Source organism: Podarcis pityusensis (genome assembly GCF_964106645.2).
Source record: "Podarcis pityusensis genome assembly, chromosome: 2".
In the NCBI taxonomy this organism is placed as follows: Eukaryota; Metazoa; Chordata; class Lepidosauria; order Squamata; family Lacertidae; genus Podarcis; species Podarcis pityusensis.
In genome coordinates this window covers 64,699,610-64,712,245 of record NC_138029.1, presented here as the reverse complement: position 1 = coordinate 64,712,245, position 12,636 = coordinate 64,699,610, and the positions used below count along the sequence as shown (strand labels likewise).

The window sequence follows — 12,636 nt, the reverse complement described above, 5'->3', positions numbered from 1 at the left end:
GCCCAGAAACTGAGGTCCAGCGCCGAGGGCCGTCTGGCAGTTCCCCCACTGCAAGAAGCCAAGTTACAGGGAACCAGGCAGAGGGCCTTCTCGGTAGTGGCACCCACCCTGTGGAATACCCTCCCACCAGATGTCAAAAAGAAAAATAACTACCAAACTTTTAGAAGACATCTGAAGGCAGCCCTGTTTAGGGAAGCTTGTAGTGTTTAATAGGTTATTGTATTTTAGTGTTTTGTTGGAAGCCGCCCAGAGTGGCTGGGGAAACCCAGCCAGACGGGCGGGGTATAAATAATAAATTGTTGTTGTTGTTGTTGTTGGCATGTGCCTTTGACAGCTGTGTGAATGGCAGAATTCAACAATTGCAATTTCCCCTGGCATACAAATACAATGATGGAGCAAACCACTTCTTGAGGATCTGCTTGTCACACAGCTATTAAGGACATAGGCGTTGGGCCAGAAAAAAATGTAGTAACCTTAACAGAGACTTCTGTCAGTAAAGTTGATACTTTTTCATTTGTCCTGCTCCTATATGCCTCAAATAAGAGCCTGCAACTTACAAAGTCAGGAGGTAAAGCTTTTCCTGGGAAGGATATTACAGTCATACCTCAGGATAAATGTGCTTCAGGCTGAGCGTTTTCAGGTTACGCTCCGCGGTGACCCGGAAGTAACGGAGTGCGTTACTTCCGGGTTTTGCCGCTTGTGCATGCGCAGACACTCAAAATGACGTCACATGCATTTGTGGAAGTGGCGAATCGTGATCCGTGCACACGCAGACAAGGGTTGCGTTCACTTCAGGATGTGAACGGGGCTCCGGAAAGCATCCCGTTTGCATCCAGAGGTACCACTGAAATGGCTGAAAAAGTTTCGCTTTTGTAGAGTATCATCCTGGACATGTTTGTTCCAAAATCAATCCCATGGAGTCTAAACAAACTTGCTCACAGAGTCATAGAGTTGGGGGGGGGGCTTGTTTGCTATCATCTAGTTCAAGGTTTCCCAAGCTTTGAGTTCATTGAGTTCATCAACCCCAAACTAAAAAAATTTCAGAATGTCAAGAAATATCAATATATAATCAACATTCATCAATCACCATTACTCACCATTACCAGATATCATTTTTAAAAATAAAAAAATAGGAATTTGTGAGATGCATACTTTTTCCAGAATGATCACAGGAAAAGATGTGGCAAGTATTAAATCTCCAGCAGATGGCACCAGGTACCTGTCCTTAAACACTGTGGCATTGGTAGTAGCATCTCTCCCTCTAAAGAATAAAGCCTTGCGGTACCAAAAAAAAACATTTATTTAATCAGTTTTGCAAACTGTGCGTGGGCGTGACTATCCAGGTATCACAACCCAGCAAAGTGGAAAAAAATTAAATCAGCAAGGCAGGCCAGACTGGGGTAACTGTGCCCCTGAAGGACCAGGTGTGCAGCCTGGGAGTCATTTTGGACTCACAGCTGTCCATGCAGGTGTAGGTTGGTCAATTCTGTATACCTGAAGGAGCCTCTCCACCCCCATCATTCAGCCCGGAAACTGAGGTCCAGCTCCAAGGGCCTTCTGGCGGTTCCCTCACTGCGAGAAGGGAGGTTACAGGGAACCAGGCAGAGGGCCTTCTTGGTAGTGGCGCCTGCCCTGTGGAACGCCCTCCCATCAGATGTCAAGGAATAAACAACTATCTGACTTTTAGAAGACATCTGAAGGCAGACCTGTTTAGGGAAGTTTTTAATGCTTGATGTTTTATCGTGTTTTTAATATTCTGTTGGGAGCTGCCCAGAGTGGCTGGGGAAACCCAGCCAAATGGGTGGGGTATGAATAAATTATTATTATTATTACTACTACTACTTTTTTCTGGGGAGACACAAGGGTACACATACCCTTAAACATTTTGTGAATCTAAGTTTGGCCTCTTTGAGGGGCAGTATTTCAATATGAGTAGGAAAATTGTTGTTGTTGTTGTTTAGTCATTTAGTCGTGTCCAACTCTTCGTGACCCCATGGACCAGAGCACACCAGGCACTCCACTGCCTCCCGCAGTTTGGTCAGACTCATGTTGGTAGCTTCGAGAACACTATCCAACCATCTCGCCCTCTGTCATCCCCTTCTCCTTGTGCCCTCAATCTTTCCCAACATCAGGGTCTTTTCCAGGGAGTCTTCTCTTCTCATGAGGTAGCCAAAGTATTGGAGCCTCAGCTTCACGATCTGTCCTTCCAGTGAGCACTCAGGGCTGATTTCCTTAAGAATTGAGAGGTTTGAAAATTAGAAAATTAGAGTGTCCCTAAAACACTCTAGGAAAATTAGAGTGTCCCTAAACATTTTCTTAGAAAAAAGCAATGATTACTATACCCAGGAAGAATCTGCTTTAGGAGGCTTTTAATCTCAGAGTCGTGGGTTCCTGCCGCACGCTGGGGCTTGGACTAGATGACCCTTCGTGGTCCCTTTCTCTCTCTTACAATTCTAAGATGCTACAGACTCGTGGAATTTCTCCTCCTAGCGGCGCAAAGTGTGAAGAGCGCGCGCGTCCCCGGCTTCCCCCCGGCTTCCCGACGCCGACTCTGCCGGAGAAGGCTTAGCGCAGGAGGGGGGGCCGGCCAGTGGGAGGGGCGCGAGCTGGTTTGGTGGCCTTTCATTTCGCGGAGGCTGCGGAGGGAGCCGCGTCGTTCAGCTGAGCAGCAGCCAGGAAGGCTTCGGAGGAAGAAGAGGAGGAGCAGCCGCAGCAGCAGCAGCAGCCATGCCGGTGGGTGGTGATTCCTTCGCTGGGCAGTCGCGCCGTTGCCCTTTCCGGACGCAGCATCAGCCTTTCCCCACATCCATCTGCCGTTGTCGTTTCTACTGCCGGGAAAAGAAGGAGATGGACTCGCCTTCCGGGGATTCCTAACGATCGGGCCCAGTTTGAAAGACGCCCGGCCTCGGCCCCGTTGCGACTCGGGAGGCGCCCCTCCCGCAAAACGGGGTGACGATGTGGAAGGGTGCTGCTCAAGGCGCGGGGTGCTCTGCGCTGGGATTGGGGCGTTACCGGATCTGTGGCTTGGCACAGGCTTCTCTTGGCGGCCTTGGTCATGTCACTTAAGAAATGCTGGTTTTAAAGGGATTATCATTATTATCATTATTATTATTAGTTTGCTAGTATTTATAAAGCGCTTGATCGCAGGAAAAAACAACCTCCAAGCAATTTTTAGGGTACTGTGAGGTATGGGCTTAGTCAGGATGGTGCAGGGGGGCATCTCCCCCCCCCCCATCAAGTAAATACTGTAAATAAAAATACTTAACTAACTGATCAGTTGTGTTGCAGATACTGTAACTTGGTTTTGCACCCAACCCCTTAACATAAGGCCTGCTCCCCACCCCCCAAAAAATAACACCCATACTGTGAAGTGGTGTTGGCACCAGATTTGCAACGTGGTTTTGCCACACACATTATAGTGGTTCTTAAACTGCTTCTGCTCGCTGCTGCTATGTGGCCCGCCTCTCTTGATCCAGTTTTAAGTCTTCCATAAGGAGGGCGTGCTGCCACGGTTTGCCAAGCCAGGGAGATCACACTAACGATGAGCTGTTCGTTTTAAATTAAGTCGGGGGAAGCAAATTAAGAGGTTCCCAATATTGAATAAATGGGAGCCAAAGCTGTATGTTTTGCTTCACCTGAGGGTGTCTGTGAAGGTTTAAAGTGTTTTTATCCCTCTCTTAAGCGCAAAAAAGTCTCAAAGCCTCTTACACATATCAGTGATAAGACCAGCCTTTGCCAACCTGGCAACGTCCAGATGTTTTGGACCACAATTCCCACCAGCAGTCTGGTTGTCTCTGAGTAATATCTGTGCTTTAGAGGAAGGGCGGTATAGAAATTTAAATTATTATAATATAATATAATATAATATAAACCCTAAGCCTGAAGCCTTGACCACCATCCCCTGTTGTTTTTCTTCATCGCAACCCCAATGGGTAACCTGATGGCAGCAACCCATTGCCTCTCAGACTGCAGTTATGAAAAACCAAAATCGAATCCTAGTGTTGTATTCCACCCTCACAGGATCACTTTGGGAATTGATCCCTAGGAGCTGATGTTACAACAGGACTACTAATCTGTGTATTGCTTGGTTGTGAATGCCTCCTTCCTTGAGCAAGGCCTGATAGTGGTATAGGATCCTGCACACAGTGCCCCTCACATGCAAGTACAAGAATACATTTTAAACGGAGTGTGAGGATCCCTTCAAGAACATTTTGTGATCTTCAAGTGACGCATTAAAGAACAAGTTGTATTAAGGTCTCCCACAGAGCCTAGGACTTGCTGATCAAAAGGTCGGCGGTTCGAATCCCTGCGACGGGGTGAACTCCCGTTGCTCGGTCCCAGCTCCTGCCAACCTAGCAGTTTGAAAGCACGTCAAAGTGCAAGTAGATAAATAGGTACCGCTCCAGCGGGAAGGTAAACGGCGTTTCCGTGCGCTGCTCTGGTTCGCCAGAAGCGGCTTAGTCATGCTGGCCACATGACCCGGAAGCTGTATGCCAGCTCCCTCAGCCAATAAAGCGAGATGAGCGCTGCAACCCCAGAGTCAGTCACGACTGGATCTAATGGTCAGGGGTCCCTTTACCTTACTTTAGTGAAAGTGTCTCGTTTGAATAAACCTTTCAGCTTCTAGCAAAGATGGAAGTGACTTGTATCCATGGAAAGATTCTAGGGGTTTGGTCCATCTTATGTCATCCAGTTCTGTTTGGCCCATCCCTGATATAGAACAGATTATGTGTCTTGGATTTCAGGCCTCTCTCCAGTTTCATCTTTATGAATTGTGTTTTTAGAGGTGCTAAGAAAAACTGGTTAGTAATGCAAGATCTGGCTCTTTTTGCTCCTCCCTCTTCTCCCTGCCCTCCCCCAGTAGACTCCAGTAATATTACACAGTAAGCCACAGGGACATACAATTCTCTCAGGGCTGGGCTGTTTACGAAGGTTTCAAGTTCTGCCACAACTTTTAAACATCCTGGGTTGGGTACATACTTCATACTATGAAGAGAAAGAGTACTGTTAACCTGTCTACTGAGGGGTGTTGTTGTTTACTATAAAATGGCTATTTTATAACTCAGTGTTGTAAATGTCTCTTTAAAAAAGATAGTCTAGTTAAAATTGAAATACAAATTAAACACACAAGTGTTTTTAGACTGAAGGAACGGCCCTCTATAAAGCAAATAGTTAAAAACTGTTCTTCTGCATAAGCAGAAAAGCAGGAAAAATAAATATTTTGAGGCCAAACATTAATATGGCACAATAAACATTATTATGGCCTTCACTCTAGGACCAATGAAGTATCTAGTCACCTCTGAACTTCATTCCAGACCCAGAAAATGCCATCCTGGCTGATCATCGACTGCATCAACCCGAATTATCTCTTTAACTGTGTTAGCTCTGCGATTTGCTCTGTAGTATCTGTTTTCTATCAATAAGGACATTTCCTTTTCGTCTTATGAAAAGAAGCTGTTTGCTTTTTTTGCAGGGTGGAGAGAATGGGTCCTTTGTTGTCTTTAAATAGACATTACAGGTCAAGTGTGTTTTTGATTGTAACGGATTTTAGCTACTTTCTGTTCTTGTGTGGAAATACTTTCTGTTTCTGGTGTGGGGCACGGCAGGAAAGAAAGCAAAAGTGAAAAAAGACACCCCCACCCCAAAAAAGAGTCCTGTTGGATCAGACAAATGCCTATTTAATCTAGTACCTTGTTGCTTGCATTGGCTATTCAGATAAATACCCCATGAGTAGGACTCAAAGGCAATAACTATCTCCTTCTGTTCCAGTAAATAATATTCAGAAAGCAGCAATACTATAAAATAGTAGTATAAATGTTCCATGTAGATGTAGTGTTAATTACCTAATTGTTTAGGAAATGCATGAAGTACCAATAGAATTTCCTAAATCAGCCTTCCCCCACCCACCTTGGTGATTTAAATTGCCTTGATTTAAATTAATTTGCCCCGACTGAAGAAAAGGAGAACATCATTTTGGCTGACAATGTATTCTTAAAGAAAATGCATCTACAACTTGATCCCAACATTTAAACAAAGTCTCAGCAAGTTATGTTCATGTGCATACGCTCAAAGTCTATGGAGCACAGGTTTATGGGTGCTCCAGTTGAAATCAACCTGAAATTTATTTATTTATTGCATCAATTTCAACATTTTAACAAGGTATCCAAACCCAAGCAGTTAAGGTCAAGCTTTGATACTAACTTTTATTATTGTTTAATAAACTAGTTTTTATAACATCAATGTGCAGTTGCTCAGTGAGAGATATTTCAATGGCCTCTCCATTCTTTCTCCTTGCAATTTCAGAAACATGAATTCTTTGTAGACATGACCTGTGAAGGGTGCTCTAATGCCGTCACCCGTGTTCTCAACAAGCTGGGAGGTGAGTGGTACCTGGCAGACCACAAGACTTGAACACTCAAGGCTTCTTCTTGCACTTAGCGTTATGCTTAAAGTATTCCTGCTTGCATTGTTTGAGGCTCCTTACAGAGTCTCTGCCATGGGAGCATATTCACCCAGTGCTTTTCCAGCTGCACTGGCTCCTGGTGGAGTACAGGGTCAGATTTAAGGTGCTGGTTTTGACCTTTAAAGCCCTTCACGGCCTAGGACCCTCGTACCTACAGGACCACCTCTCCTGGTATGCCCTGCGGAGGACCTTAAGGTCCATAAATAGCAACACCCAAGAGGTCCCAGGCCCTAAGGAAGTTAGATTAGCCTCAACCAGAGCCAGGGCCTTCTAACTTGGTTTGCAGTTGTCAGTGCAGCATGCTAGAAAATGTTCCAACTCATAGTGCATTCATCTTTGCATATCATATTTTCATTGCAGGGTTTTAAAAAGGTTAAATGAGCCACTTAAATGATGTGCAGCTTTTGCTTCATTCTTTGCCCCAGCTGAAGTAGCAAGCAACTTCTAGAGGGCTTGCTGCTTTGCTCCTAATACAGTGGTACCTCCAGTTACGAACTTAATTCATTCCGGAGGTCCTTTCTTAACCCGAAACCGTGCTTAACCTGAGGCGCACTTTCGCTAATGGGGCCTCCCGCTGCTGCCGTAACGCTGGCGCGCGACTTCCGCTCGCATCCCAGGGCAAAGTTCGCTACCAGGAGACCTACTTCTGGGTTAGCGGAGCTCATTACCCAAAGCGTTCGTAAGGAGGACAGTACGTAACCCGAGGTTCCACTGTACAGGTAGTTAGTCAGTAACTAAATATTGATTGTTGCTGGAATGTTTGACTTTCATCCCGTGTCCCTTAGGACTGCGTAATTTCCTCTTCTAGACAGTTGTCCAATCAACTTTATTCTCTTTACAAGATCAAAGGCTTACTCCAAAACTCATTTAAATCATTGACGCATAACTCTGGTTGCTTCTGCTCTGCAGTAGGAGAGCTGAATCTGCTGCTGTCTTTATCACCTTAGCAAGCGTCTAATCTCCTGTCCTCCATTGGTGTCAGCATAACTGTTGCAAGACATGGAAGGTTGCCCCCACGCAAAGGATTTGCTACACATAAATTTCTTCCACGTTGGGACAGAAATGAACCTCATTTGCCTCACAGTTATCTGCATTTCATTCTGGCGGCATATACTGAGAAGCTGCATGGTGCCTTTTTGTGTATATGTGACATGTGGGGTGTGCCTGAAGTCCCCATGTGTGATTCCTTGCAGTTTCCTACCCCGATGTTACTTCCCCGTAGGAAACCACCAGCCTTGATAATGTTCCTCCTTATAAAAAGTTTCCTTGGTATAGAAAGCTAGCATGTGCAAGGTGTTCTTCTTTCACGAGAACGCCTTTCAGCTGTAGACAACTGATGTTGCAGCCAGGGAGAATCCAGCTCCCAACCATCTTGGATTCAAAGCATATGGCCCTTCCTAAGGAAAGATAGTCTAATGGAAGGAGAAATAAGGGTGAAATTCTAAAGGAAACATCTGTCTCGCTACAAAAGCCCAATACAGAGAAGTCCTTGGTCCATCTCGCTCAGTATTGAGAGGCAATGGTTCTTCAGGGTCTTAGGCAGGGCTTTTTCACATCACATCATCTGCTACCTGGAGAGGAATATGGGAAACTCCTTTTACACAGAGTCAGACCATTGGTCAATCTCTCAGTATTTTCTTAAGCTGACCGGCAGTTGCTCTCCAGGATTTCTGACAGAGGTCTTTCCCAGCCCTACCTGGAGATGTTGGGGATTGAAGCTGAGACCTTTTTGCATGAATGCTCTACGAGAGTTTCCCAAACTTGATTATCCAGCAGTTGGTGGACTACAATTCCCATCAACCCTAGCTGCCAATACCAATGGTCAGAGATGATGGGAGTTGTAGTCCAACAACAGCTGCAGGCCCAAGTTTGGGAAACCTTGTGCTCTACCATCAAACTAAACCATCTTTTACTCATTTTTCAATGCTTAAGATGTTTTCATGGCTCTTTTGATGATTTTATCCCTGTACTCCGTCTTACTATAGCTTTCTCATAGTGAAGATTACAAATTTGTAAACAAATAAGCATAAGATAAAGTACAGCCCCACCTCACCTGATGGATATATTGCAAGTTATATAGACTATCCATTTGACATTGCCACTCATTCAAGAAGGTGGGAGAATAAATTGCGGGAAGGAGACTTCAAATTTCCAATGCTGCTTCTGTACACTGTGTCCTTTCTTTTCAGGTGTTCAGTTTGAAATCGACCTGCCCAACAAGAAGGTGAATATAGAGTCAGAGCACAGTGTTGACACCTTACTGAACACCCTGAAGAAAACTGGGAAGGATGCCTCCTACCTTGGAGACAAGTAGCCACACAGGAAGGCTTGACCAGTGGGGCTACTGTGCTTCAGGAAAGGTCAGTTGCTAGGAATACTCTTAAGCCACTCAGGGCAGAATGCTCAAGATGAGAAGTATACTGAAAACAGCAACCCCCACACTGTATAAGAAACAAAATGTATGATGTGACAGAAATCTTGCTAAGAGTTTCCCTCCTCCAGTGACTTCATAGACTGGACTGAAGTGAGGGCAAGGAAACTCTTAACTGGATGACTTCTCTTTTATATATAATATCAGAGGAGGAGATAGATCCTGTGCCATATATAAAAACTTTCCCTGCAAGCCCTGATATTTTATGTCCATTGAAGCCGGCCTCTTCTTTTGCAGTAGAGGAGCTGGTGCTGTATACAAGCTAGGACTCAAATCCAGCAAATTGTGCGTAAATAATCTGCGACTGTGTGTGCCAGGCATTTTGAAACCCCACAAACCAGCTGTTTGGCAAGGACAGGGGCAACTGAATCCTGCGACTCCCAAGGATCTTCTCAGTGGGATTTCAGCCTTGTTTAAAGGAGGGATGTTTCTGGGCTCTGCTCCCATTGGACCCAAACCAGCATGGCCAGCAATAAAAGATGATGGAAACTGTTACTTGACAATATCTGGAAGGCCACAGGTTCCTCAACTGGCTTCATAGTCTATACACGTGGATCCATTTGTGGAACTGATTTTACAGTGCCTGTTTATTCTAGCTCATCTGGGTGTGCATATCTTGATTGGGCCATGATGCTTTGCAGAGCCATGGAGGCCACAAGCTGTGGCCTTCAGTTGCCATCACTTGATGCTCATTTTTCTGTCTTGCTGTGGTGTCTCGTAAAACTTGATTTTTTCCCCCCAAGTTGTATGGCTTAGTAGGAAAGGGGGACCCAAGATTACCCCAGCAGTGTGCTGCAGGAGATATGCATGCACTGTGGTCTGGTGTGAAACTGATAACCCTGTCGCATAGTTTTTTGTAATGGACGGAGCTCTGTCCTTCCCCAAACCTTCACTCTTTCTCAAGGTTGGGAACCTGTTTTTAAACTCTTTAAAAATACTTGGTTCTTGGTTACACGAAATAAGAAATACATATAAGCATATAAAGAGAGAGGGAAACAAGATAAGAGCTCCCTTCTTTTTGAACACTTCCTTAACTTTTCCAGAGAGTGAAATTGCCTAGTCCAGAAATATCTTCTGAGCCTATCTGGTTACTTTCACACCATTGATTGGCCCTGAATTACCAGAAGTGAATTACATTTAGCACTGGGGTAGGAATTAACGGCCTTCCCCACCATCAGCAGCACCAACAAGGGTGCCCCATTAAGTCTGTATGGTTAGCAAACTACCAGTTTGGTTCTGTTGCCACTGTGGCACTAAGGAGAAAATACCTTCAAAAATTATCGTCTGCACGCTGCCAGTGTTTTTGCAGAATTGCTGGCTGTCCCGTGGTTGCATCAATGTGGGAACAATAACAAAGAGGTTTTTTGTGTTGTTGTTGAGGAATGTTCTGCTCCTTGTGCACTGTGAAAATTTAAGCCTTCATTGAACGTACCGGTTGTTCACACAAAAACACTTTATAGCAGTAGGATTGAGTGGGGCATGTTTGCATGAGAGCAGCAGAACCTAATAACTTTGAGTCTTTCCAAAGTACACAGGAAACATTGGTCCGACTCACATTAAATGGACAAGATTTTTATTTTGGCTGTATTTAGGCCCAGTGCTGCATGCCTTTTTCTCTTTAAAACAAGTTCTGCACACTAAAAAAATCAAAATCCTGTGCCACAATAATGATTCTGTACACAACAAAACTGAATTATTTGATGCACAGTCCGCTTTGCACAACACAGCTGCTGCTCATCATGAGAACCAGGGGGGAGAGAAATAGATCTGTAAAATATTATTTGCCTATCTGCTTTTACTACTGAAGATTCTATTCTGCCCTCCTACCACCCTGGGTTCTGAGTTTTAGTAGGCATTGGCAGCGCACTAGAATGCAGGCATGCTAATGCCACATCCGCACCATGATGCCACTTCAAACAGTCACTTGGTGTCCACAAAAAGAATTCTGGGAGCTGTAGTTCGTTAAGGGTACCGAGAAATATTAGCAGACCCCTAGTCCCCTCAGAGCTACTATTGCCAGAGTGGTTTAACAATCAGTCCCTCTTCACAGGAAACTCTGGGAATTGTAGTTTTGTGAGGGGAATAGGGGCCTTCTAACAAGGTGTGGGAGGAATTGTAAACACACAAGTCAGGTAGGTAGGTAACCCACCAAACCATATACAGCCAAACTGCTTGTGGATGCCAGCACACCAAGGACTTTCCTTCCTTCCCACCACCTTTTGTCTGCCCGGAACTGCAGCGATGGGTAGCAGGGGCAGAGCATCAAGCACATTATAGGCCGCAAGAAAAGATTTCTGCCTGCTTTCCACACACCAGGGGGAGCAGCAGTTGTAGTAGCCTGCAGTAACCGGCTGAGGGCCCCCCAAAGCAGCCTTTGTTTAAAATGGATGTTCCTTCTAGGTCCCACCAGCAGATGCTGCCCTTGCCTAACTCTCCACCCTTCCTTTATTTTGCAGCAACGCTTAACATGGCTTCAGTCCGAAGGCTGCTGTTTACACTTCTGTCAATCTTCCTTTGACCACAGTTGCCCTGCCAGATGTTGGAGAAGAGGGGAAGGGTGGGAAGAAGAAGAAGAAGGCCTTTGGTGGGGGAAGGACTATGAGAAATTTGACCGCAGATGTCCCACATACCGTCCTACAGCTGTAGTGTTTCTTCTCTTTGGCTTTGTAATAAAACTTGGATCTGCTATATTCAAGTAAACGCCATGGCTCTTAGTATATATCTCTTAGTATATATAAGCCCTGTTTTCTTTTCGGTGGGGCAGGGGCTGACTTTTAAAAATGAGTACCAATCGTGAGCTGATTTATTTCAGTCCACCAGTGAGATAATATTCTAACGAGATGAACTGAGCATTGCTAGGATACATCATTGGGTGCCAAGGAGTGTAGCTCAGTGCTAGAGCATCTGCTGTGCATGCACAAGGTCCCAGGTTTATTCCCTGGCATCTCCAGTTAGGGCTGGGAGTATCCCACCTGAAATCTTGGAGACCCACTGCCAATCATTGGGGGCAATCCTGAGCTTGATGGACCAATGGTGTCACTCGGTATTAGGCCACTAGGTTACAAACACATATTCTTATTGGACCAAAATTCTCCAGTGGCAACATAGAACCATGTGGCATAGTGGATCGAGTGTCAGACATGTCAGGGAGGTGAAATCTCTTGTCTTATGTGCAGAGTGACACTTGGATACATTTGACGAGTGACCTTAAACAAGTTACTGCCTCTTCAGCCTAACCTACCTGCCCAAGATAGTGGGCCATTAGAAATGGGAGAACCTCATTTGTATTGCCTTGTGCTCCTTGAAGGAAGGTAGGAAGCAAATGTAGTGTGTCTTTGTCCTTGTACATTGGTACCTCGGGTTAAGTACTTAATTCGTTCCGGAGATCCGTTCTTAACCTGAAACTGTTCTTAACCTGAAGCACCACTTTAGCTAATGGGGCCTCCTGCTGCTGCCGTGCCGCCAGAGCACGATTTCTGTTCTCATCCTGAAGCAAAGTTCTTAACCCGAGCTACTATTTTTGGGTTAGCGGAGTCTGTAAACTGAAGCGTATGTAACCTGAAGCGTATGTAACCCAGGGTACCACTGTACTTCCAGAAGAGCATCTGCACTTCTTTCTGCTGCTATTGAGAAGAAACGAGCCAGAAATGGCTGTGGTCACTTCAGTTTAAGATTATGACAAGAATAGAGACGGCCTTTTTATTTTTTATTTTTTTGGTTGAGGAGTGGGGAAATGTTCTCA

General features: G+C 45.1%; 1 protein-coding gene across 1 annotated transcript; it reads left to right on the top strand.

The window, feature by feature from the left end:
• Positions 1–2,552: 2,552 nt before the first annotated feature.
• On the top strand, positions 2,553–11,594 carry ATOX1 (antioxidant 1 copper chaperone). Its single transcript, XM_080995189.1, has 4 exons — positions 2,553–2,733; positions 6,304–6,379; positions 8,653–8,823; positions 11,351–11,594. The coding sequence occupies exons 1-3, from the start codon at positions 2,728–2,730 to the stop codon at positions 8,775–8,777; spliced, it is 207 nt and encodes a 68-aa protein (XP_080851315.1). The 5' UTR covers positions 2,553–2,727; the 3' UTR covers positions 8,778–8,823; positions 11,351–11,594.
• The last annotated feature ends 1,042 nt before the right edge of the window (positions 11,595–12,636 follow it).

What these genes read in the sequence shown, in the direction of transcription:
- ATOX1 (XM_080995189.1), top strand. An exon ending in TGTTCTCAACAAGCTGGGAG is followed by an intron (nt 6,380 to 8,652) that starts GTGAGTGGTACC and finishes CTTTCTTTTCAG; the next exon opens with GTGTTCAGTTTGAAATCGAC.